This window comes from Struthio camelus, chromosome Z (assembly GCF_040807025.1).
Source record: "Struthio camelus isolate bStrCam1 chromosome Z, bStrCam1.hap1, whole genome shotgun sequence".
NCBI classification, from domain to species: domain Eukaryota; kingdom Metazoa; phylum Chordata; class Aves; order Struthioniformes; family Struthionidae; genus Struthio; species Struthio camelus.
In genome coordinates this window covers 63,465,139-63,490,040 of record NC_090982.1, presented here as the reverse complement: position 1 = coordinate 63,490,040, position 24,902 = coordinate 63,465,139, and the positions used below count along the sequence as shown (strand labels likewise).

Genomic DNA, 24,902 nt, shown 5'->3' with positions numbered 1-24,902 from the left:
AGAAGGAAATGTTGCACAATTGGAGACTTAATTATCTTTGACAGTTCTTTGAAAGAAAATATTTCCTTGTTAAGTAATAAATAGAAGCATGAGAAAACACTTCCTTGTTAAGTAACAAACATAAGTGTGATTGAGTTTGTTCCATAAATTGCTTTTCTAATGTCTGTCTGCATATACAAAACTGAGAAGCTATTTAAGAGTCCAGCTTCCCTCATTCTGTAGCCACACAACGAATCACAAGGAGGCAGTGTTTGCACATATTTCTACCAGCCTGTGTATTTAAAGTACAATTTAATGAAATTTCATCATACAGAAAACCATTCTGAGTAGAAATCACATTGTGAGAAGCAAGATTTTTAAAGAGCTTTTACCTTAATAGGACACTTCTTTAATGTTCCATAAAGCTGTAGTACTGTGATACTACTAAGAAATGCCTTTTTACAGAAAGAAAGGACCAATTAACATAATTGAAAGGAACATGCAAGATTTTCTGCATACAAGCCTTTCTTCAGGTGTTCTTCCAATATCTTTATGCTATAACTATATATAACATATATAACTATAAAACTTGTTTCCATGAGAAAACTCTATTACATTTAACTAATGTTCCGATCACTGAGCAAGGAAATAAATTGGTAAATTTATTTCCAGTCTGGATTTGGCAATCTACATGACAATAGTTAGGTATAGCTTCATGAAATGCAAAGAATCACAGTCTATACTTTCAGGCGTTAATAACTTGCATCAGCAAATGCACTTTTAGGCTGATACAGTTCCAGGGGAATCTCTGATAGTAAAACATTACTAAAAACATATGTTTATTGATTTACCTTTTGCTTATCAAAAATTTAGCTTTAGATTATGCTTAAGAGAGCCTTTTACTAACTAACAGTGTTTATAATTAACATTTTCACAGTGATAACATATGCCTGATCTTTAAGAATTTCTAAAAACTGTACTACACTCTGGTTCTTTCCTGGGTGGAACTGCCCTGCCTTTTTGTTTGTTTGAAAATAAAAAAGTCATGAGACTTTGCATAACATCTACCAAAAGACTTGTTACCTTGGTTGTAAAAAAGCAAAGACTAGCCTACAGGGCTGGACAGGTTTGGTCTCTTTCTAGCACTCTCTTGATTTGCAAAAAGATAAACTGCAAAGCAGAGTTTATTAAACTTTTCACCCTTTTCCTCCTCTCGTGTTTCAGTTGTCAAATGGTCTCTTTTCCATTGCACTGAAATGCTAACATGCAAATGTTTGCAAATGAATGCAAAACACTCTTGGAACAACCATCAATAACAGGTAATGCTTATAGAGCATGTTTTGATCCAATGTGTGTTTGCTATTGCTTTGTTAGTAATAAGATAGAATTATGATTCTTCTCCCTATTCCAAACATACGTTTCTTGAATTCTGCTTTGCAATTCATTTCTTAGCAACTACCCTCCACTCATTGCCTCAGATCCTGTTCCCTAAATTTCCTTTTCTTTTCAGATTTGTGACTTTGCTAGACAAATAAGCTCCAAGTTGGAGTTGACCAAAATATGCTGAAATTCCATCTTCTGATTCCTAAATTTCTGAGGTAATTGATTGGCTCAGGCTATCTGTCCCAGGAGTTATAAGTATACACATCATTCACTGTTGACCAAATTTAATATTGCAATTCCTTGAAATTGTATGTACTGCAGGTACAGTACTATCCCTTACGAAACTTACCATGTTAGATGACATCTCTGTCAAAAAAATGGAACGTAAAAAAAAAGGTAATACAGCAATAATATTGCTTGTAATGAAGCAAGATGCTGAAATAATATATTTTATGATAATGTTCTGTCCTTCCTATTTCAATAGAATCTATACTTAATTTAATGCATTGCAGGATAAAATAAGATTAGTTTATGTTAAATATTCGATAGAGTCCATGGAGTAGAACAAGAGTAATATACGAAACCACTTTATCTCATGCTTGGCTAAAAGATGTCACTGAACATTCTCCTCCCAAAAGAACAGGGAAAAAACTGGGTTTACTGTGATTTTATATATTATTCTGGAGTTTCCTTCTTTACAAAATAAACAGAACTCCTTGCTTTCCTACAGTTTACAGATCCATCAGACAAACAGGATGGGAGAAGACATATCTGACTATTAAGTTGCATGTATTCAGGCCACAGGACAGACTTTATCTTTGCATGGGGTTCCTGAGAATTTTGGAGCCGACTAAAAAGTTAGCCATTTTCTCATGTATAGGACAGCGAATATGTAGAAAGCTTCCAAAGCATGGTTTGTTCAGATCCCTCTTGTCCTTACATTCAGCCTAGTAAGACTTTATCTATTCTTTAGATGGCATAGACATTGGGCCTTCACTTTTGGAGCTGAACTTCCAAGGTTCAGATCACTTTACTTCTCCTTCTAAGTAAAAAAATACAGAGCTAGAAAGCTCAGGGAAAAGACCTGACAAAGGTGATTGGTGGGTTATGATGGATCACAGGCTCAAACAGAGACAACAGGGAAATAATGAATAAACAAGGACTGTTTTATGAGATTAAAACTAGAAATGAATGTAAACCTTCAAAGGGAATAAATTCTTCATATCCATAATGAACTGGTAAGAAATAACGGATTTAAATTCCATCAATGAGTATTCCAACTAGGAAAAAATTGCTAAGGAGAGTGAAGTAAGCCAATTGCCTGGAGATGGCATGGAATCTCCATCAGCAGGTGTGTTTCTGGACAGGTTAGACAAGTATTTCCTATGAATAGCTGATCCTGCCTTAGGATAATTAAATACAGTAGGTGACCTTCTAAAGCCCCTTTCAGTTTTAATTATCTAAGCTTTCAGACAGACTTCTGAAGGAAACAAGTTTTCTGGGATTGTGCTCTCTGTGTCATATTTACGTCACGAGTCAGTAATAGGCCAGTGGAAAGCTTTAACAAAGCTCACAGTTTCCTTACCCCTCACCAAGATTTTGCACAGAAAGAAACGGGAAATAAAGCTTTGTTGGCTTTGCTGCTCCTTTTTTTCTTCTCAACAGTTTGCAGGTACGCTACTGATGTATCACAGAAAGATCAATAAGGAGCACCCTCTCGGTTGACCCCCATGGTCAATTCCTTTCTAAGCCCAGCCAATGATAAGAATCAAACAGGGATTGGGTAGCCTCCCTATTGGATCAACTCTCACTTTGAATGGCTTCAAAATGTCTTTGCAATGCTTCCTGTCATCATCAGTGTCTGTTAAAATTTTTGTTGTTTTTTAAATGGGTATCTAAAAGTAAGTACCTAAAATCATATTTGAGCATCTTCTTAAATGCCACAGTTCTTAAACATCTGATTTGTGAAATGATCTCATATTCCCTTCAATAGGAATGTTTTGAATATTTGTTTTTTAAAACAGTCCAGCTGCATCCTTTGCCTCAGGAAGTCCCTAAACTGGTAATGATTGCTCAAAGCACTTCTTTAGCAATTGCAGATTTTATTTTAAGCCACCTTGTCATGCATGCCTGAATCATGCTGTGTGCATTTGGGTAGCGATCAAAGATCTAACTTTTTTATTTTACAGATTTTGCCTCATTCCACCTTCTACAGGTGGGACTTGCAGGATTTAGGAAGGAAAGGGATTTAATGTGGTGCAAATACTCTTATGTGGATGCTTTCTAAATAAGCTACATTTAAAAGTATCCCCTTTCTTGATTTGTCTGTTTTTGGCTTTAAGGAAAACTCTCCAGGTAGTAACTATTTCAACCTGTTACAAACATGGTGAAGGCAGATGAGTGTCTCTAAAGTATGTCAGCCAATAACAGCCTGAAAAGGATATCTGAAGTCTCCTATTGAAGCGTTACATACTAAAATGCTTCCTGGACTGCAAAATATGGACACAGGAATAATGACAAGGGCTTACACATAGAAAGTAGCCCAACAAAAGCTTTCAACAATCTAACTTAAAGAATGACTTTGTTTACACAGGTAGTGACTTTAATGTAGAATGGGTGAGAATGAGATTCTAGACAAATCTAAATTTTGTGGTGTTTCACACAAATAAGCTATGGAAATGTATCCTTTATGGTTTCCAAGGGTAGTGATGCCCTTCCTAAGAAAACCCTTCTCAACAAGTTCAGTGTACAAATATCTTTTTTTTTTTTTTTTTTTTTAAAAACATGAGTGGATTAATCCATTTCCTAACAGTCTTTTTCATCTTACAGCTAATTTTCTCTAGACTGAATCAATCTGCTAAAAAAAAAAAAAATTATAATGGGATGTCTTAATTCTTACAAAGAGGAGTTTTTGGAATTTTGCTATATTTTAGGAAGCTTTCAGTTTTTAAGTGCTATTTTGAGGATAAAGTGTTTCAAGTGAAATATCCAAAAATCAGCCAGTCCATTTGAAAATTACACTTGTTTACTGGAGATATGTTATTCTTTTTGAGCTCTTATGATTTAAGGTGTGCAGATAATACAATTACTATTCCATTGTGTTGCTTTTTATTTATTCATTTTTTTTAATTTCAGAATCATCTCTTAAGTCTTTTAGTCTCCAGGAAATCCTGTGTATGCAGCACCTTGAGACAAAAACAGTGAGTTATTTACCTGTCATTTTTGTTTCCTGAAAGTTCTCTCTGAATATTTCTCCTGCATGTAAGGAATTCTTACACAATACCATTATTTTCCGTCTCTTTTGATTCAGTTTCCAAGTTGTCTTTTTCAGTTTATTTTATTCTCTTGAAGCCAAGGAGGTGACTATCAGTAACTGCATGTCTGAGGCATTGGCAACTTGCCTGAAATTCCCCTCAAGAAATCCTGAGGTCTGAGGAAGCTCCTACATAGTCCCAAGCTGAAAACAGACCCAGGAGTGGGAATTCAGTGATACAGTATTTATAGATGGCTTTTTCTTTTTTTTTTTTTCGCTGCTGAGTTGAGCCAATTAGTATTTTCCACATATTTCATTGTCTACCCAATTAATGGAGTTTAGCTAAAGTACAGTAGTTAGAGTAGCTCAGTTATGAGAATCCAAACCTCCTTCTGAGTGGGGAGTTTCTAAACTATTTGTCCAGACAAAGATTTTATTGTCAAAGTTTGACATATTTAATTTGTAATCATATTCTCTACATTTTGTCCCTCTCACTGCATGTTAACTGATAAATTATCAGGGTACTCATCTTCACTAATTCTCTCTTGTAAAGCATGGGATGCTCTGTAGATAAATCATTCTAACATTTAGGCAACTGCAGTGGATTAGAACTTCTGTTTCTGAAAGAGCTCGTTCAGCTGTTGTTCAGTTGTTGCTTCTTTCTGCTGCATCAGCTCTCTGGCTCCTTTGGTCACTCCCCAGCCATCTGGCTTTGACATTGAGGGACAATATGGCCTGCCTGAAGCAGGCTTCAGGTTCTCCCAGTACTCTTTTCTTGCCCTAAATAAAGAAAAGAAACTTGTAGTATTTGTTCCAGCATCTCACAATACTAATTGTGGCTTAAACCACCTTTGCAGAGGGTTGTCTAACTTGCATAGACTGATTTTATATTTCAATAAAGGAAAATGAAAAACATGCAGTGAAATGCTACATATTCAAAAAGTGTCTTGTTATCCCTCAGGAGACACACTGTAAGCCACTCACCATTAGGAGCTGTTTTACAGGAGTCTGTCAGTTTTTATCTTAATTATCATAAATTACTTGCACATTCATTCAGACCAAATTTTCATTTTAAAAGGGAGTTAAGGATATTTGGAGCTCCCTACTGCCCCTTCTTCCCTTTCACTGCTCCCAGATCAGATATAATTCTTCAAAATTACTAACACACAGAATGGTTACAGTGGTATTTAGCTCTCCATTTTGGTTAAGTCAGTCTGCTGGATGGACCTACATAAGCCATTGCAAAGCATATGCTGATGTGTTTTCCAGTTCAGATATACACACCTTGCTCTGACCCAGGGTTTGGTATGCATGCTGAGGCTGTTGCCCCAGCTACCATGTTTCTCAGAAGCTTCTGGCAGAAAACCTCTTTCAGGAGCCAGTTCCTCAGCTATTGCTCGGATGTGATATGGCTCAAATCCACAGCAGCCCCCGATGTAACGGATTCCTAAGTCATAGGCCTTTCTTGCATATTTTTGAACATCCCATCTAGTGACAATTCTTGGCTCCAGACCTGCAAGGACATTCATAGCTTAAATTTCCACTACGCTTCATTTTAGCAGATTTTTAGTAAGAAATCACATATTGAGACGTTTGCATAGCATTTGCAAATCTGGCTGTAGATGAAAACATTTGAACTGTCTGACCTAGAATTAATCATGCAAACTTTCAGAAGTCTAGCTTTAGATGCTGTTACACTTTGGTGAGCTATGCTTGTTGTAAGCTTCTTTTGTCTTGCAAAAAAAAAAAAAAAAGAAATCTGAGACTGATCAGGGCCTAAATCACCTGCTTGCCATTCTGCTGGAGTTCTTAGCTGGAGTACTGGACTACTTTGAATGTTACACCCACTTCTCAGAAAAGTTCTGAATGAGCAATCAGTATCTGGGAAATCTGATTACAGGACTTTAATATGTGAAAGAAGACAGTATCAGCTTACCTGCAGCAGGAGTAAGCCTGTTCATTATTCCTTAGGAATGCTTTCTACACTTATTTCCAAGATCAGCTAGCAGCAGTCAGTTGTTTCACTACAAACTGGGATCTGTAGCTATTTCTTAGCCCATCCCTTACTCAGTTACACCCCAGCCATAGTGTGCTGCTTCAAGCCCACTTCATTTCTTGTGGAAAGTTCTGCCTGTAAGTGACTTAGGATAGCTCAGATGCACTCTCGAGTCCCTCTCCCTGTTGCAAGTTGTGGTGAGCAGAGTGAAGGGACAACAGGGTTGAGGGGAAAGACTCGTGGGAGAAAAGGAATAAGGAGAAGAGAACTAACAGAGAAGTACATAGAGAGAAGGAGACAGAAAAGAGGCAGAACTAGAAAGAAAGGAGAAGCTCAAAGGAATGAAAATAAAAATACAGGAGGTAAATCCTTCCCCTTCCATACATACATCTGCAGGAGATGAACCATCATGGCTATGATCTCCACTGGGCACAGAAGCTGTGGTGAGGTACTACAGCTGCAGCTCCAGAAGAGAGAGGTAGGATTCTTCTCCCTATATCTTGTCACAAAAGTGGCTAACATGCAAGGAGAGGGTGATGCAAAGCAGATCTGGGCAAAGTCTAAGGAGGAGTTAAAGAGGCAGGTTCAGAAAATAAAAAGCAAAAAGAAAAAAATTAAGTGTTCTTAAACAGAAAGTTATTGGTCTCAGAGGGAAAGACTGGACAAAGGAAAAGTACATGGCCTAATATAGAGAAGGAAAGGCAGGTGGAGCTAGCTTAGGAGAGCTGTTTAAATAAAAGTAAGTTTGTGTGCAGTCCTGCAGTTGTGAGAGCATCAGAAGCACCAATATATTATTGATTCATTCCCTTGTCTCTCATATCAGTAAAAAGCTAATGTGGAATTGATACAAAAGGGATGAGCATAAGAATGCAGCATCTTGCACTCACTTTTTACTTGTAAAAGTGACTAAAAAGTCCAGGGGAACAGTGTAGAGATTTTTCCTGTCTTCTCCATCACCCACCTTGTCACATTCAGTTCTTGTGCTTCAGGAGTGTAAGGACAGCACCAACCTAGCTAGCCTCTCTAAAGGAATAGGGATAGACCACACCATGAGAACTGGCTGTGCATGTTGTGAAACATAATGATGGAGGACAAGTAGTATCATATGAAAAAGAAGTTGCCACCTAGCTCATGGGGGTTTTTCCCCTCTTCCCAAAATTCAGTAACATTCTGTTTTCCATGTCTGCCATTGTACAGCGTTTCTTTCCTTGGCTTTGTTCAGAATTAAAGATCTACACCTTAACAGTTTGGTAATTTATACTGAAGAGAGATTGAAATTGAAATTTTCCTCAAGTTTTAATGAGAGGATTGTAACCTGCTCCTAGATTTAGCTCCTCTATGCACCTACTCCAGAGATAATTGTGTATGCTCTGGCTGACAGGATGTTTCTTTTTAAAAGATTGTCCTTGGTTAACTGGTGACATTTGAAAGCAATTGCAGTAACATAGAAGGGAAGGCACAGAAAACTAGAAAAAGTTCTGAAGATCAATACTCTTGGCATCTGCATGCTGCAGTTTGCCAAAACAACATAGCCAATGTCATAGCCAATGTCATAGCCAATGTCATAGCCAATGTCATAGCAGCTAAAGTCTTGGTGGCCTGTACAGAGGTTATGTACACTTCAAATGTCTAATTGCCTCTTTATGCATATTACCTTGCACAAAAGAGTTAACTGGGTCAGTTTAACAATGATTTACCAAATTGTTTATCTGCCATCAAGTGACCAGTTGCTCCTTCTGGGTATTGAAAGCATTCACTGAACCAGGCTTCTCCAATTGACTCATGAAACTTCTAAAAACTGAGATCTCAAATTGCTTATAACATGGGCCCACAAACAGAACAAATCAAAGAGCAAATCCTTCAATTCAGTTGATTGCAAGCAAAAAAGAACAGATGCAGTAAGTAATCAGAGGAGTTGTATAAAGGAATGAATAGGCTAAATGATTTTCCAACACTTAAATATCCCAGAATATTTTCAGAACTCAGACATGTTATTATCATCTAATGAGTGCTCAGGCTCATGCTTTATTCTCCTTCCTTCATTTATGTATGAAGAGGAAGGGAAAAAAAGATTCTCCTGAAAGTCATATCTACCTCAAATTTTTGTTATAAACTCAAGTTTCAAATGTTTCAATACCACATTTTACAGGCTGATCTTGAGAAGAATGCATGACACCTTGAAAATGAAGGCATTTCCTAATGGATTTTAAAACATTTTGACCGATTTTGTCCTCTTCTATTAAGAGGATATGATTTGCTGAATCCTCAGTGGAAGTATCCCCTAAATACAAAAGCCTTGTATACACATAAAGTGGTTGAATCTTTCAGTCTTTTCAGATTTTTTTCTGATCACATTAGTGATAAATTCATTTCCAAACTGCTAATCCATTTATTAGCAACATCAAATAACTTATTCCCTTCTCTAGTCTCTAATCTTACTTATATTAGACTGTTACACTTGCATGTCTGAACCATTACAAGTCGCAATAATCACGCGCCTATATTAACAAACTAGTTCTGTAATGCATTGTACATTAAATTCCTATACTTCTACACACTATAGGACTTGTGGAACAGATATCACAACCCCAAATGCTGGGGAGCTCCAGTCCAAAGGCACTTAAAGTCTAGATTTTTACTGTATTTGCTCTAGTTCATGTCTTCAAGCTGTTTTACAGCTGTCCTGCACAAGGTTCTATGTATACAGCATGAGGAAGAACAGCCCTGTTCTGCATACCACCCTTATCACATGAGCATCTCTCTCCAGAAAAAAAAGCGGATGTAAGAGTTTGGTCTTGCTAATACAAAAAATAAAAATCAAAATACTTGAACTTGGAATGAAGTTAGAGGCTAGACCTTAATTTAGGTCATGAAAAATCACATTGGATAGCCTCCTGAAAATTCTGACTCCTGCTCACCTTTGAGGTAGCGTTTGTTCCTTGAGTTGGGGATTTACTTATTTTTTAGGTTATCTTTGGTTCGAGTCTTCCTGCATTTTTAAGGGAACAGAGACCATGAATTTGGGAGGGTTTTCTGCAAGAAGCCAGCAGTAAGCAGGAGAGAAGGCATGAAATAACTGAGATAATATGTTGTGGAGACAAAAGTGAAAAACATACTTTTACCCAGGCTGAATTTCTTGGAAGAACCTCAGTAACTGAGTAAATAGGGAACAAATTGAAACTGCAGGGTACAAAGTTCACTTGGATCAAGAGCTTGCTTGTAACAGAAGCAGCAATTCCAAAATGAAGTTAGGCTGCTTGAAATCATACTGGGCACATAATTTAGAAAGTGTTTCACATTGTACTTAATTATACTACAGTTCAGCTCAATCTATTTTTAATATTGTTGGATATACAGTAAGTCACAGGAAAGGAAAACTAATCTCTAATTGCTTAAGTGAGTAGCATTGATATTGGGAATACAGTAAAAGATAATCCAAGATTATGACACCTGAGTAATCAACTGAATGAGTACTGAGGTAATAGACGTCATCTTCCACGTCCTGTTTTTTAAGGAGCATTTCCTATGCTGAGCAATGTTGTCTCTACAAGGGCTGATAAACATGACTGGACTGGGGATTGTCTATAAAATTATAAAGGGGTGCTCTGTATTATAGAAACATTGGTAAGAAATAATGTAGAAATAGTCATATTTTTTACTACATAAAAAACACTTATGAAAATTACATGTTTGGGCTCCAGTAAAGTGGAAGAGTTGAAGATTTTGGAGACTGATTGGGAAAGAGCAATTTCTGAGTTTGCAATGGATGGATTTTTGACCATGTGATTGGAGCTATTTCTTCAGTGTTTAATCCAGCTGGAACAGACACTTGAAATAATTCCAAACTTCATAGAGATATTAGTTTTAGGGAGTCACTGCTAAACAAGAACAAAGATATGTGAGTGTATTCAATTTGATTTCTGGTTTTGTGATAAATGCTGCACTGCAGCATTCAGAAATTCAGTTTCAGAGGTGAAAGAGGTGTCTCTACTGAAGTCCACAGAATTTCATGCACTTAATCAGATTTGAATTTAGGTCATGGCATTAACTATTTTCACCATAATTTAATTTTCAGTTGCATGCTATGATGCATAGAGAAATACCCTCACTATATGGATGATGTACAGCAGTACTACTCCCTTCTTTAACCTAATGTTAAACTGTAAGCCCTCTATGGAGAATGCCAGACAGAATAACAGGGACTGATGCTATAGAACAGAAGGAAGCCTTGCAATCTCAACTTAGCTAAAAATCAGGGGAAAAGAAACAGACAGTTAAAAAAAGATGCTCATGTCTTACCAAAGGGAAATTCAGGAAGATCAATAAATCCCTGCTTCCCACAGTCAGGTGTATGGAAAGCAAGTGGTTGAGACATCAGGTATGCTTTCAGGTTAGCAGCCTCCAAGCCCTCTTTCATAAGCTTTACAGTTTTCAGGCAAGTATCTGAGTCAAAATGGCAGTTGATTCCAACAATAGAAGCACCTGGGAGGAGGAAAATAACTTTTCAATTCACTTTTCAGGAAGTAGGAGGTGAAAGTTCTCAGCCACAGCACTCCAGAAGCTAAGCAGTTCATCTGTACACTACCACTATCTCTACCACTGCCACTACTTCTTAACACAAGGCAGTTGGGTTAAAGCTAACCTCAGCTCTCCTGAGGCTGATCATTCCATTTACATCTCAGTTGTACTCCTCCTTGCCTTCCTGACCGAACATTATGATGAATCACATTTCTCACCCTTGTGCAATTGCCTTTCTTGTCAGCAAGTCTTACCAGTGAAAACAGGTGTACAGCCACATATGCAAACGGCCAGGAGGTTCCTAACACACGTTCTACCTTTGGATTTGAACTCCAAATCCAAAGAAAAAGAGTAGTTCAGAACAAATGTAATAACTCTGCATCATCCATCATGCCTTCTGTCCTCCTTGTTCTGCAGACAATATAGGCTTTGAAAGACAACAGATGAAGTTTTTCATCCTCTTCTCTCATCCTGGATTTGAGCTATATTCCAGATAGTTCAAAAAACAGGAGCAGAGAATCAACGATGGCTTTGAGTTCAGCATGTTTCATAATTCTAAGCCTTGAATTTGGAACTGGCTCTGTAATCAAACTTGAATAGTTTTAGCAGTTGGTCTACTTGATAGCAGCTACCTGTGGGTATTGCCCCTAATACAGCTTTGTTTAATAAGGATTTTTATAGCTGCATTTTTATACTTTTTTGCAAGACTGCTCTACGAAATTGCACATAGATATTATTATACAGGTTCAAAACTTCATTAGATGTAATCAGGACACTACCCACTTAAGATACACATCCATTTATCTTAATGCTTAAGGGCTTTACTCTGTTCCATAATTTTGAAGGGCAGATTAAAACAGATTCTTACCAGCCTTTACCAGCTGGACAGCACATTGTCCAGGTGGCACACCATGCATGTCTCCCTCTGGACCAATGCACATTGTAGCTGCGACTGGCTTCCCAGATTCTTTTAGAACTTCAACTGCCCAGACAGCTTCTTCAACATGTTCAAAATACTAAAATAAATTAGAATTAGACTACTTTCTTTTCTTGGAGATGAACTATAAACACATTAATCCAAATCCAAAATCCACCAACAAGACAATGACTTGAATTCACTAGTGTAAATCAGAAAAGGCTCGCTTACTGCACAGTTAAAAAAGGATAAAGTCAGTAGATGAAACTAATCAAAAATGAAGGTACTCTTGTTCCAAAATAAGAATGCCTATACAGGGGATTAATAAGGGATTTATCCCCAAAGAACTGTTTCCGTATAGAGAAGTCATCATGGGTCGGTTGCTTGCAGACTACAGGAAGAAATAAAGACTAGTCAAGATCACATTCACCTATCCTCTTTGTACTTGGTACAGACTTTGACTTGACTAAGATAGAAATTTAGGATTAAAGGTTCTAGAACACTTGAGGATAATACCATGCATTTACAAAAACACCTGATATTACTGGAATAAAAATTTGGCAGAAGATTTTAAAGGAGAAAAAAAAAATAAATATATATACACTTGAATTCCCCAGAGTAGACTAGACATCTAAAAGTTTATATGCTCTATCAGTTGAATGTGTGGGTTTTTTTTTTTTTTTTGTAAATAGGTTTACCTCTGCAATTAGGAAGTCCACACCCTTTTTCATAAAGACTTCTAGCTGCTTTCGAAAGACTGCTTTGACCTCTGCTTTATCCTTGCAGCTTAAGTATGATGGTGTTTGACTGACTCCTCCAGCCACTAAAGCATCACCTTCCTTAGCCACTTCTTTCGCAATGTCACAAGCGGCTTCATTAACTTTCTGGCCCTGTATGAACATAGATCACATCAGTTTTACCTAGTCAGAGATATGCATGTAGTTTTAGAGCATGAAAAGGACAAGAGAGTCAAAAGCCATAGTAAGATTTTCATATTCATTTATAATTATTTTTAAATAGCATTTTTGGGTTGATTAGGGAGATTGACATCTTTCAAAAAAGAAAGAGAAATGTTAGGAAACAAGGACTTGCTTGTCACCTATTCTTTTGTATAAGTATTTGATAATATCATAAGTTATATTAGCTCTAATACCTCTTCTTATACATATAATCCATAAAAAGCAAATATTTGCTGTGAAATAGAATTTCCTTTGCCTCTCAGAAGAGGAGTTAGGGGAACCTGAGTGTATTTGTTTATGCCTCCATTTTGAGATTTTGTGGGTGGAAGAAAACTATGTAGTAATTTCAATTAATTGTTCATGTCTGTCTTTCATATTTTAAATTTTGTAAATTAATAGAATACTAAAGTAAATCATATTCATATACATTCATTGACATTATTTTCAAAAAGATATCATTACTTATCCGATGGGAAAGTTACCAATTTAGGAAGTGAAACATATCGCTATATATGATTAAGTAATCACCTAGACATTCCCTCTATACCTAAATTAGGATGACTAGAACAGCTTGTAAAAAAAGATGTAAAGCTGTGAAAAAATTTTTTTGGAAAGGATACATTATTTGGTATGGAAAAAACTACTGACCAGAGGAGGTTTCTCTGTGGCCTGTGAACTACTTCCAGCCTCAGAAGCTACATAGGCTTCTCTCAGCTGAAGTTTTTCATGGCTGCCTCAAAAGACCCAGCTGATTTTTAAGGCTATTGGTGACAGAGTGTCTTCCATTTGCATTGGAGCTCAGGTACATGTTTGGCAACTCCAGGAGCAGAGCCATAAACCACTCAGTGCCTGGAGGAACCTGCATATAGAGCTGACAGCAAATCAATCTTGAAAGCTTTGCTGCAATGCATTCCAGTTTCCAGCTACTCTCCTAAACTCATATCATTTTGCATGGCAGCAAGAACTGCAGAATGGGTTGTTGCAGAGGCATCACATTTCTGGGCCTACCACTTGACACATTTCAATGTCCTATCTGTTGAATATAAAGATATTATGTTTCAGATTAACTTGACCATATGACCTTATGCCTGATGTTTCCCCCACTAAACAGCTCTCTGGATAAAAAAATTTTTTTTTTTTTTTAAATAAACTCCTGAACTGGTATTTTTACTATCGACACTGAAACACTTCTGAACTATAAAAATAAAGCTATAAGCAGTAATAAAGCATTCATTCTCTCATTGGAACTCATTCAGCTAGTCTTGAAAGAGTTAATAAAAATGTAGGCTAAATATGGGCACATTCTAGATGGTTATAAAAACAATGAGAAAAATACTCATAAAAACGTTGGTTCTGATTCCACCCAGTGAAGTAGAACCAGTCTGTTTAGAATCATTCCTACACCAGTAACTTCTAAGCTGTTCACAGTATCTCAATATTCATAATGACCAATGCTTTTCCTCCTTAGGATATGAAGGATTCTGGTTCACTCTACTCTGTACAGAAACAGGGTCCAGGCTTATTATTAACTGGAAAGAAATATGAAACTAGACTGTTATACTAGCATAACAAATACATCTGTATAACAGATCTGTTTTATTCAACAAGCCACCCACATTGGTGAGAACTGTCAAATATGATTTGAGAACAATGCTATATATTTCATCCTGATACGTGCAACAGTTTTATGGTAAAACTGACTTCTTAAGCCTCAAAAGTTTCTCTAGTGTCCTGATCGCTCCAGTTTCTGGGTTGGGATAACTTCACAGCTATAAATTCTTTCCTCTTTGCCCCCTGAAGAATCCTCCTTATTTGCCAGAGGCTGGAACAGACAATATGACCATAGGGGAAAGAATGAGAGAAACACCCAATGGCAAATCTTCTAATCGCAAAGCAACTATTTATTTATATTTATGCCAAAAGCCCCAGTGGATCTGGGACCCGCATCTAGTGAAGGTACCCAACATTCTCCAGCACCCATCTCCTCTGTGTAAAGGGTAAGAAAACACCATCATGCTACTTCCATTGCTGCACCAGGTTACCCCTGCACATGAGAAGGGGAATTTTGACCATAGTATATACTTTGGATTTATTAGTTGTTACTTTATTGAAGATATGATTTTAAAAATCATGCGGTTCTTATTAGGCAGTCATTATTCTCTAGGATACTTCATTGTTTCTCTAAATGTTAAAGCATTTCCTTTTTTCAATTGATTTTGTTGTCTGTGCATTTAGTACTCCCCATACTCTTTGCATCAAAACCCCAAGAAACTAATCTCTTCAAACTTGAAAAGGTAGACATCCTCTTTCCTCTCTTCATCCTTGCCCCATTTTTTCATTTTTTTCCCCGCCCCCATTAACCTTGTCTTTGTTACTATTCCAGACTATGGAATCATATTAACTCATTCTCTGGTCCTCAAATACAGCTAAATCTGTTATCAGAAGCTGTGAAAATGCTCACTAATCTCTCTACTAAACCTTTTCAAATGAATCCACTTATTTCATATCTCCATCAAAACAGTATTTTACTCACAGTTATCTTCTCAGCTACATAATTTCCCCTGTTCTCTAGTTTGTCGTCACTGGCATAAAAGGTAAATGTCTGCAGAACGTTTGATCCAGCTCTGAGGAATTCCCGATGAAGCTGACGAACTACAAAGAATTAAAAGAGGCAAGGAAGAAACATTTGGTACAGTTATTGCTATTGTTATACCAAAATTAAATGTTTAATGTTTAAATGTTTATTCTATACTATTTTATCTTTGTTCAGGAAAGAAGTAGTAGTACTGGAAAATAAGTGATACTGCATTTGCTGGAACAGCCATTTACAGTATGAGTAGGAGCAGTACTACATACTACATAGAATTCCTTTCTTCCCATTCTTAGAACATTAAGTAGAAAACTTTCTCCTCTGCTAAAAGTGACCAAAGAGTTCCATTTCACTTCATCAGTAAATTCACTTTTGTCTGCCACCTTTCCTATCTTCTACTTTCTGCACTCCTTCAGACCTCCCAATTTCACTTTAGAACTGCATAATAGTTTGGAAAGGGAAAGCAGATAACTGGCAAAGTGAAGTATAATAAGGGATAGCAGATAGAAAGATCAGCCAATGAAAGAAAAAGCCATACCTTCCTAGCTTCTAAAAAATGAAAACAGAAAAAAATCTTGGAAACAAATGAAGGGAGATGATATTCGTAGGGAAGAATACAGTGTTCCATTGTCTCCTCTATTCTACTAATTTCTTCCTTCTACACAACTCAGCCTCTGTCAAGATCAAAGCTCTATTTTGCTAAGAACATATTTTTAATTAAAACATGACTGGTTGTTCCAGAAAAGTGAATCCCAACACTGACTTAGTTCTTCTCATAAAGTTATCCATGATGATTTTACTACAGAGCCAAAACTTTTGAAGGAAAGGCTGGCACCAGTCTCAGTGGCCGTTTCCTGTATCAGCACTTCGGGAGCAGGCTCTCTAGAAGTAGTTCTGACTTTATCGCTCTGTAACCAGTACATTGCAGTTGCCATAGTAGCAACAGAACAGGAACTGTCAATTGATTTTATGTACACTCATAAAACAATAATTATTATAATTGATAGGACACTGCTGATCATGTGAAACCAAGTAAAAAAGCTCAAAAAAGCTTATGGCAAATACATGAATAATTTATTCCCCAGATATTGTATTCAGACATGAGAACACTGCAGTTTCTATGGCAGACATTTAAGATGTTTTCCCAAAGTCTCAGTTTATAAGCCTCATTGTCTACAGATAAATTGTGTCACTAGACAAACATGTGAATGAACCGTGAGAATAAAATTACTGCCTTCAGCTACAACAAACAACCTTATACACCAGAGGAGCTCAAACAGTAGTCGCTAGAGTAAATCTGCATACACATGAGCAAGTCTGCTTTCAGCGAGGGAACAGCGTTCTTTGCTCTTCTCTGCTAGTATAGTATTTCATTTCTAATAACAGCTTTGAGTAACCACACTGATCTAATATAATGCTTCTTATGCCAGTAGGCAAAGAGACTTATTCAGGAACATAGATTGTAGCAGAGTTGCAGTTCAAAAAGTCTTTGGAATCTGCCTAAACTATCAGGATCAAATTTCAGCCTAACAACCTTTACGCAGAGTAAAAACAGTCCTAGTGCAGGGAGTATATTTTTTTCATACCGCATTTAAATAGTCTATTGAACCTCTCTGTGCATTTCTAATGTCTTGTAGCATGCTTTTCTCTTCTCCCTCATGAAACAACAATAATGAAAACTAGTCCGGAAATGGGAAAAAAATCTGCAGGTATTTTCACAAATGCTCTGTGACACTTCTATAATAAACTAGATTTATTTACTCCCCTAGTTCGTGTTCTTTAAATATGATTGTGGCATCCCTGGAAGAGTGCTTGGGATTTGTATGAATAAGGATGGTGACATAGGTGGCAAATGAAGCAATCTAACATATACAAATAAGGAACTTGCTATCCCAAACTATCAGGTATGTGAACAGCACGCTCTTGAATGTGTCTATATTTAGAGAGACAGAATGGAAAGTATCAGCCTGAATCTTATTTGATCTCAGGGAGATAGATTTTACAGCTAGAATAGAGTTAAAGTTATCACTATCAAAAAACTCAAACCACCCTATAATTTACATCTTGTGTGACTTCTAGCATGCTACTTAAGCTGTCTTTTCCCCCACCATTTAAGAAATGGGGACCAGAGCTACATATGAAGCTAAAGTTCGCAATTTGATGCATCTTAGAAGTCAGACATACAACACTGAGTTCTCATTTCAATCTACCATGAGTTGGACATGTCACAAGAAAAATACGGACTTAAGATAACAGGAGATGGGGGTATTAAGTACGTGTATACATTTTATGCAGTACAGAGCAGTAGCCAAGATACCTGATCCTGCTCGAAACAAATATTCAGGTCTCATTTCTGAATGTGTCAATCTTGCAAAACTTCCCCTGCCACATAACAGACATAATGGTCTTCTACTCACTAATTTTTTTGCGTTCCTTGCTGCATTCTCAAAGTCTCCATCCCTTTCTCTCTCTCCTTACAAAGTGAAGGAGGGCTCATAGTTGTGTGGCTTTTATACCAGCTGGCCTAGCCAGTTGCTCCTTCTGTTCTTCACACCTGCCCTCAAAGTAACATGACCCTTGAGAATGCAGGAGCAAAGAGCAGTAATGGAGGAGAGGCAGCACGCTGCACTGAAAGAAATGAATACGTTTCCAGTTAAGGGTATACTTATAAATAGCCTGTAAAGGGCTTATAAAAATGTTACAACCATGTTACAGACATGAGCAATACGTTCATAAATAGCTATTTATTTATTTAGCATAAATAGCTATCAGTAGCAATTACTAGATGGCTGGGCTAACCTATGACAACTAATCACTTAAATCTCTGTGTCCATTTAGCTTATTTAAGCTATCTAGACGTTTCTCTATATAAACTATGTAAAGAAAGCCATCTAGCTCAACAAAATTTAAGAAGTTACTGAAGGCACGTATTAGCGAGTTATCTGTGAAGCATCATCTGAAAACTAGAATTCACTCTCAGTTAGAAGCAGCATCTCAGCAAGGCAGATGGTTAATGCTGTCTAGATAAGTCAACTGGCATTAGCCCATAACCAATAGACCCTTCTTAGATTCAATCACTTTGTAATATATGCACTATTTATCAGATGTGATAGAAGAATTAAAGAGGTCCAGAAAAAGGTAATTAATATCGTTAGAAACAAATGATTAAACTTGCCGTGCATAACTAGAAAGGCATTTCTATATAGAAACTCTCACAAATACAGAAAATTGAGACAAAGAATACTCTTTGAGGCCTTCCAAGGACTTTGATACATCAGTCTAGTTTACTTGGGAAACACAAACATACTGGTGAACAATAGAGGAAAACAGAAGCAAAATATGCCGTGAGCATTAGCAGCCCAGCCAAGTGCTTGAGAATCATTCATAGAGGGGCCATCCTGTCCTTACTAATCCTTCCCGTTTCCCATCACTGCCTCTTTCTCATGTGCACATAAGTACTTGACGCAGGGACGGTTACGGTGGTGCCTCTGCTTCAAAGTGGCAACCTGGCTCCATGTAAGGCCATGCCTTACATTCCCCACGGACTGCAATCTACACTTCTGGGTGAAGACTTGTGGAGAGGATCAACAGCTTTTGAGGTGCAAGAGAATTAAGCAAAGGGGAAATAAGGGGCATGGAAAAAGTGCTATGATTTGTAATACAGTATGTGCTAGGAATATCTGCTGTGGGGGCAGAAAAGGATACAGATGCAGAGAGAGGGGTGATGGGATGCGTTTTTGGGAGGTGGGTGCCAGACAAACTAGGTCATTACCCTTTAACTCTTAGCTGGAGCTCTGCATTATGCAAGGCTGTCCCTGACCTAAGATGGGCATGTTTCACAAAAAGAGGTACTTGATGGCTGAGAAGGGTTAGGGTGAATAAATAGGTAAGTGGACAAAACAATGTGATAGAGAAGGCTGAAAAGCACTCTCTCTCTCTCTCCTCTTCCTCCTTCTCCTCCAGTATAGGGGAAAGATTAATTTGGAAGGGCATACACCTAAGATAGAAGAAAGAAAAAGCTTTTTTCCCCAGGATATTCTGAATTGGCTTGTGGGATTAACGGCATGTGATATTACTAGGACAAATGCTTTCTTGTAATAAAGCATACATAAATAGATAATAGCATCTGCAATTGCACTATTTATGCTATACACTATAATCTTTATTCTATTAGGCATTTAATGATTTTGCTTTGTCTCCTGCAACGTAGAAAATTACTCCAGTAAATGGGAGAGGCAGGAGGATGAGGTGAGACCCTTGCCACAGCAACTGGTGCAGCTTTATAGCAGTTCTTAGGTTCTCATGAGGTATATCATTCCCCTTTTCACAGTGGAGCCAGATGCATTAAATACTCCTCTTCCATTCTATTGTTTATTTAAAGTTGCTATTTTCCCAAAAGAATTAATAAACAAACTATATTGGTTTGTAACAATATAGACGTCCTAGAACGGTCAGAACACAACAAAACAGATAGTTAACTGTAGAACTCCAGCATCACAAGATGTTGTGATAAAATTTTATATCAGCTCAAGGACAAATTACTGGACAAATTCCTGAGGGAGAAATCACTGAGTATTATTAAATACCCTATCTGGGTCACAAAGTCCCTTGGCCGCAAATTATTGAAGAATGGGAGAGCATTCTGGGGAGGTATCACTGTACATTTGCACTACTCATTTTTCACTGGCCAACTGATTTTGGCCAGTATTAGAGGAAGAACATGGATCAGATGAGCTTTTGGTCTGTAAATTCTAAGCCTGTTTTTAAGGGTGTGTCATTCTACAGTGTCAAACACCACATCTACTTAAAAATCTGCTATGATTGCCTATATTTTTATTATATACCCAACTATATTTACCTTCACTATAGGATTACCATTTTCCTGTAAAACTGACCTGCTTCTGGGTGCTCTACAGTTGCTTCAGGGGTCCAAGGCCCAGCTTTTACATATCCCCTCTTTTCCAGGGCAAAGACAAATCCTCCATCTCCAATCACAATTTCGCCAGCATCTAAGCGCTCTAGAATACCCTGAAGAAAGCAGGGGGAAAAGTTAATAATTACAGTTCTTCAGCTTTGCAGGCTTTCCACGTCTCTCCATCTCCTGTATTTGCAAAGATGACATAAGTATTTGTGGGCTACCAAAAACATCACTGCCATAAAAATCAAAAACAATCATTTTTTTCCCTAGAAGTTCTCTTTTAAAGAATGGTAAATGGTCTGTTTTACAAGAACATAAGGCTTTAACATATGCATATATATTACACAGACTTTTCACTAGTAAGTTTTATTACATTTCAGAGGTATGGTCCCTTGAACTGGAAGTCAGTAGTCCAATTTCATTCCTATGAAAGTAAATGACAGTCCCAACTTTTCCTGTGAAACATATGTGACATTTTTTAAAATGAAACAGTAGTATTACTGACCAATTTATAAGTTCTTTGGTTCTTTAGCCACAAAGATAATCTTAACAGAGCCGCAGCACAAGGAGCTTGTGACACAAGATGGCACAGCAGAGGTATTATAAAAAGTACACATGTAACATTCTCCTAGCACATAAAATACACCTCAAAATGCTGTGATCCTGGCCTTCATTTTCTGACAGGCTATTTTCACTGGCCTGGGTTTGCTTACCTAGACATACAAAATGAAAGAAAATCCTGCTTGTTTTGCACAGCCCAGAAATGTTTTAAGATGCCAAATTACAAACATTTCAGCATCCTATGATTAACCTTGCTTCTGCCTTGAAATGTACTCTAGGGCAAGGAAAGATTTTTTTTTTAAAACGCAAAACATAAAACTAATATATATCAACTGAACCTAAAATACATTTCTGCTGTATTACTTTCATTGCTGCATTGCCTTGTTCAAGTTTTCCACAATGTACCTTGCTATTACAGAGTATCTCTGGGTGCTAAATTCTGCAGTTAGATCACAACCATAATTCCATTCAAATTTAAAAAGTAGATATATGCAGATTCATTACATCAACATAGTAGTGAGTACAGAAAAAAAAAGGTAAGACTGAAATTATCCTCCATAGATATCTTTTCTGATGGCATACTAGCATTTACTGCTTTAGGCAGTAGTGAATGAAATTTGGAGGGAATTGGAAATAAAAGCCTTATGGACGTACAGTTGAGTGTAGTTTGTGTACTGAGCAGAAAGGTTTTCCAATATTTAGCCTCCAACCTTTAAATTATCTTTCTTGATAATTCCTGCTTCGTTAATTCACTCATCTCAGATGATACATCTAGGAAAGATAAACATTTCAAACTTCTCAGCACAGCCCTTTAGGAAGGATGAAAGCATGTCTTTCCAACAAGAAGGAACACTGTGTCAACTATGCCAGTTCCTGTACCAAGCAGAGTAAGGCTACTCTGAGGCTATGAAGTCTGACTGACAGGGTCAGAATTTTTGGCTCAGGCAGCAACATTATGGGGCTTCTCTGCACAGCACTGCTGTGCAGATATGAGCTTGGGCAAATGTTCGCTCGCAGACCTCTGCCTCACATTCCACTGCACATTGCAAACTTGCCAAAATATTGACCTCATGAGCATCATGACTTTGAGGAAGTATGCAGGCTCTTATCTTGATTTTAGCAGGTCTAGGGCAAAACTCAATCTACAACTCACTAACTTGTAGCAAGTCTCCCAGTCATGCCTGTCTATTAGGAAGATTTAGTTGTAAAGTATAACAGTTGGGAAGCTTTGTAAAGATTGTGTTTGCCGTTAGCCAATTTGCAGTTGCAACAGAATGTCTCAAACAGGGCATGAAAAAGCCACCCAAGGGATCACAGGGATCATCGAGTACCTGCTTCTTCTGCCTCCCAAAGAATCTTTTGCAAGAAGAGGCTGTTTCAGAAGTCTAATACAGCAAGAACAGGAGTGCAGGGGGAGAAAATCTTGAATGCACAAGCAGCCTCAGTGGTTGCTTGTAACTGAATAGGTACATGTTGACATCATATATGGGCATTATATTTCCATGCACTGCATTTAACAGATTTTTTTTCTTTTAACAAGTCACTTTCAGGATTTAAAAGCAATATTGCTTCATAATTCTAGTATTTTTAAACAGTTTAAAGTAGTATTCATTTTTGACGCACAAAAGCGACATAGGCCATGACTTAATATAACATGGTACATGAATACGTAATATGTTGTGATAAATTAATTCTAGCATCAGAGCATCTGATAGCTGATCAAACGTGACATGACCATATAGCACAAAGTACTTAATACAAACTTACTTTGTTTGTTCAGATTCATTCAGAATGGAAATAATTTCTTAGCAGACTTTATGATAGATTTGATATCATCTCTTCACACAATTTTAACTTTATCTATACAGGATAAAACACTACTGGCTTAACAAGCACATAGCCAGCATAAATTCAGCGTCAACACTGTTTGCTTCTGCTCAGCAGAAGCAAAACCGTGCTCATGCCTGATTCAGATCATATTTGTATTGTTAGGTGATCCAGTAGTACTCATATCTGGTATTAAATAACAAGAAACAATATCTGTAAAAAACTAACCAAGGCTTTTCTGGGTTATCTTTTTACTACTTCACTTTTGCTACCATGAATGGACTTGTACTAGTTCACACATCTATCCATGAAAACAGTGCAGATGACTATATAAAGAGATCCTCCCATCCAACTTTAGGAATCTAACTGAACCCTATCAGTGAAAAGCCTGCTTGAACTACGTACGTCCTGTCTTTCCACCAGTGGAGGGAAAAAGGTAAAAGGTATCTCAAAACAGCTATTCAGATCTTACGTGAGCCCTCAACCTGTCCGTTCCTTGTAGAGAGAACATAGAGCATTTATACTCTTCTGCTAGGTGTCAAAAATTAGGTGGCAAGGGTACACGCCAAAAAATAAAGAGCAGAACAAGTGCCTTCCCACCTCCTTCATTCTTACAGCTGATCTACCAGAAAGGCCCAGAACTTGTACAGTCCTTCCCACATCCTTCTGTTCTCTTGCTGTAGCCTTAGATGTTACATACATAACAAAGAAAAACATATCTGAATAAGAAGCATACTATTAATGATTATACTGTCCTTCTGACAGGAGATGGAATATGTGATCCTACTGGCCCTCCAAGCAGTGGTGCACAGTGGCAGTACTGGTCTGAAGTCAGAGTTTGATTTAGACATTGTTCAAATGTTTGTCTTAATGAACAGAATAGATGATGCCTGAATAACTTTTTATTCTGGTTTATTTCTTTAGCTAAATGAGAGTGCAAAGGGCATGCATATATTGGAGATTACACTCCTATCACAAAAACACTGCTGGCATTTAATCATATAAATCCAGGGAAAAGCAATTTAGGTCTTTTAAATAGATTTGGCAGGATGCTGGAGACAGAAATCCCATCCGGTGAAGATTTATACTTATAGCACCACATTTATAGTTTTAATGTGTTGCAAGCACTGTTTATTTTGCACATCAAGCAATATTAAGCAAAACATTTTTTGAATTTCAGTGGCTTCAGCCTGTATATTCAGAGAAACCAAAATTCTAAGACATAGCTGTTACAGCATTAAGTTCAATCTACACTATTTATAGATCGTAACAGCATCCAAATGGTTTTAATGGCTCTATGCTGCACAAGTATAGCTATTATTGTGTTTTTACTTGACCTTTTCACCATACACCCTTAACTGCAGAAATGCTGAGACCCTTACTTGTGAGTTTACAGGGCACAGCTGGCAGGCCGTGCCGCCAGTTTTGCAGCAGGTCCCGGGCAGGGCCCCGGGCAGGCCCCACCGAGGTCCCGGCCCGCTCGCAGAGCCGAGCTGTGCCCCGGGCTGCCGAGAGGCTGCTCTCGCTCTGCCTTTCCCTGCCCGGAGCGCCGGGCAGCGCCAGCGCGGGGCTGCCTTCCTCCTCCCGCGGCACCCGGCCGGCCGCAGCCCCGGGCCGCGGCGGGCAGCCAGGGCGACAGCGGGGCACCTCTCCCGGCGCCTGCCGCTGCCCTATGCCGGGCAGCGGCGCGGGACCCAGACAGGGACAAGGGAAGAAATTACCCTTTTGCCTTGTTTGGCGGTCTTCCCGATCGGCAACATCTTCCGTGCCCAGGGACGAGGCCCCCGCAACTCGCCGCGCAGCAGAAGCTACTCTGTGCCCTCAGCCCGCACCTTTATAGCCCGGGAGGGGGGCGGGCCGCCGCGGGCGACACCCTCAGCCCGGCCGGCCCCCGCCCCGCGCCCTGGCACGGCCCGGGGCTGCTGCGCCATGCTCTCCGGCCGCCGTCCCCCGCAGGGCGCGGGGCACGGGGCACGGGTCGGTGGGCGCCGCCGGGCTCTGC

General features: G+C 38.3%; 1 protein-coding gene across 1 annotated transcript; it reads right to left on the bottom strand.

Moving 5' to 3' along the window:
* Positions 1-274: 274 nt before the first annotated feature.
* On the bottom strand, positions 275-24,852 carry LOC138064803 (betaine--homocysteine S-methyltransferase 1). Its single transcript, XM_068928748.1, has 8 exons — positions 24,622-24,852; positions 20,490-20,622; positions 15,538-15,656; positions 12,744-12,935; positions 11,998-12,145; positions 10,911-11,093; positions 5,900-6,128; positions 275-5,395 (listed from the first exon to the last, which is right to left on the bottom strand). The coding sequence occupies exons 1-8, from the start codon at positions 24,658-24,660 to the stop codon at positions 5,221-5,223; spliced, it is 1,218 nt and encodes a 405-aa protein (XP_068784849.1). The 5' UTR covers positions 24,661-24,852; the 3' UTR covers positions 275-5,220.
* Between the last annotated feature and the right edge of the window lie 50 nt (positions 24,853-24,902).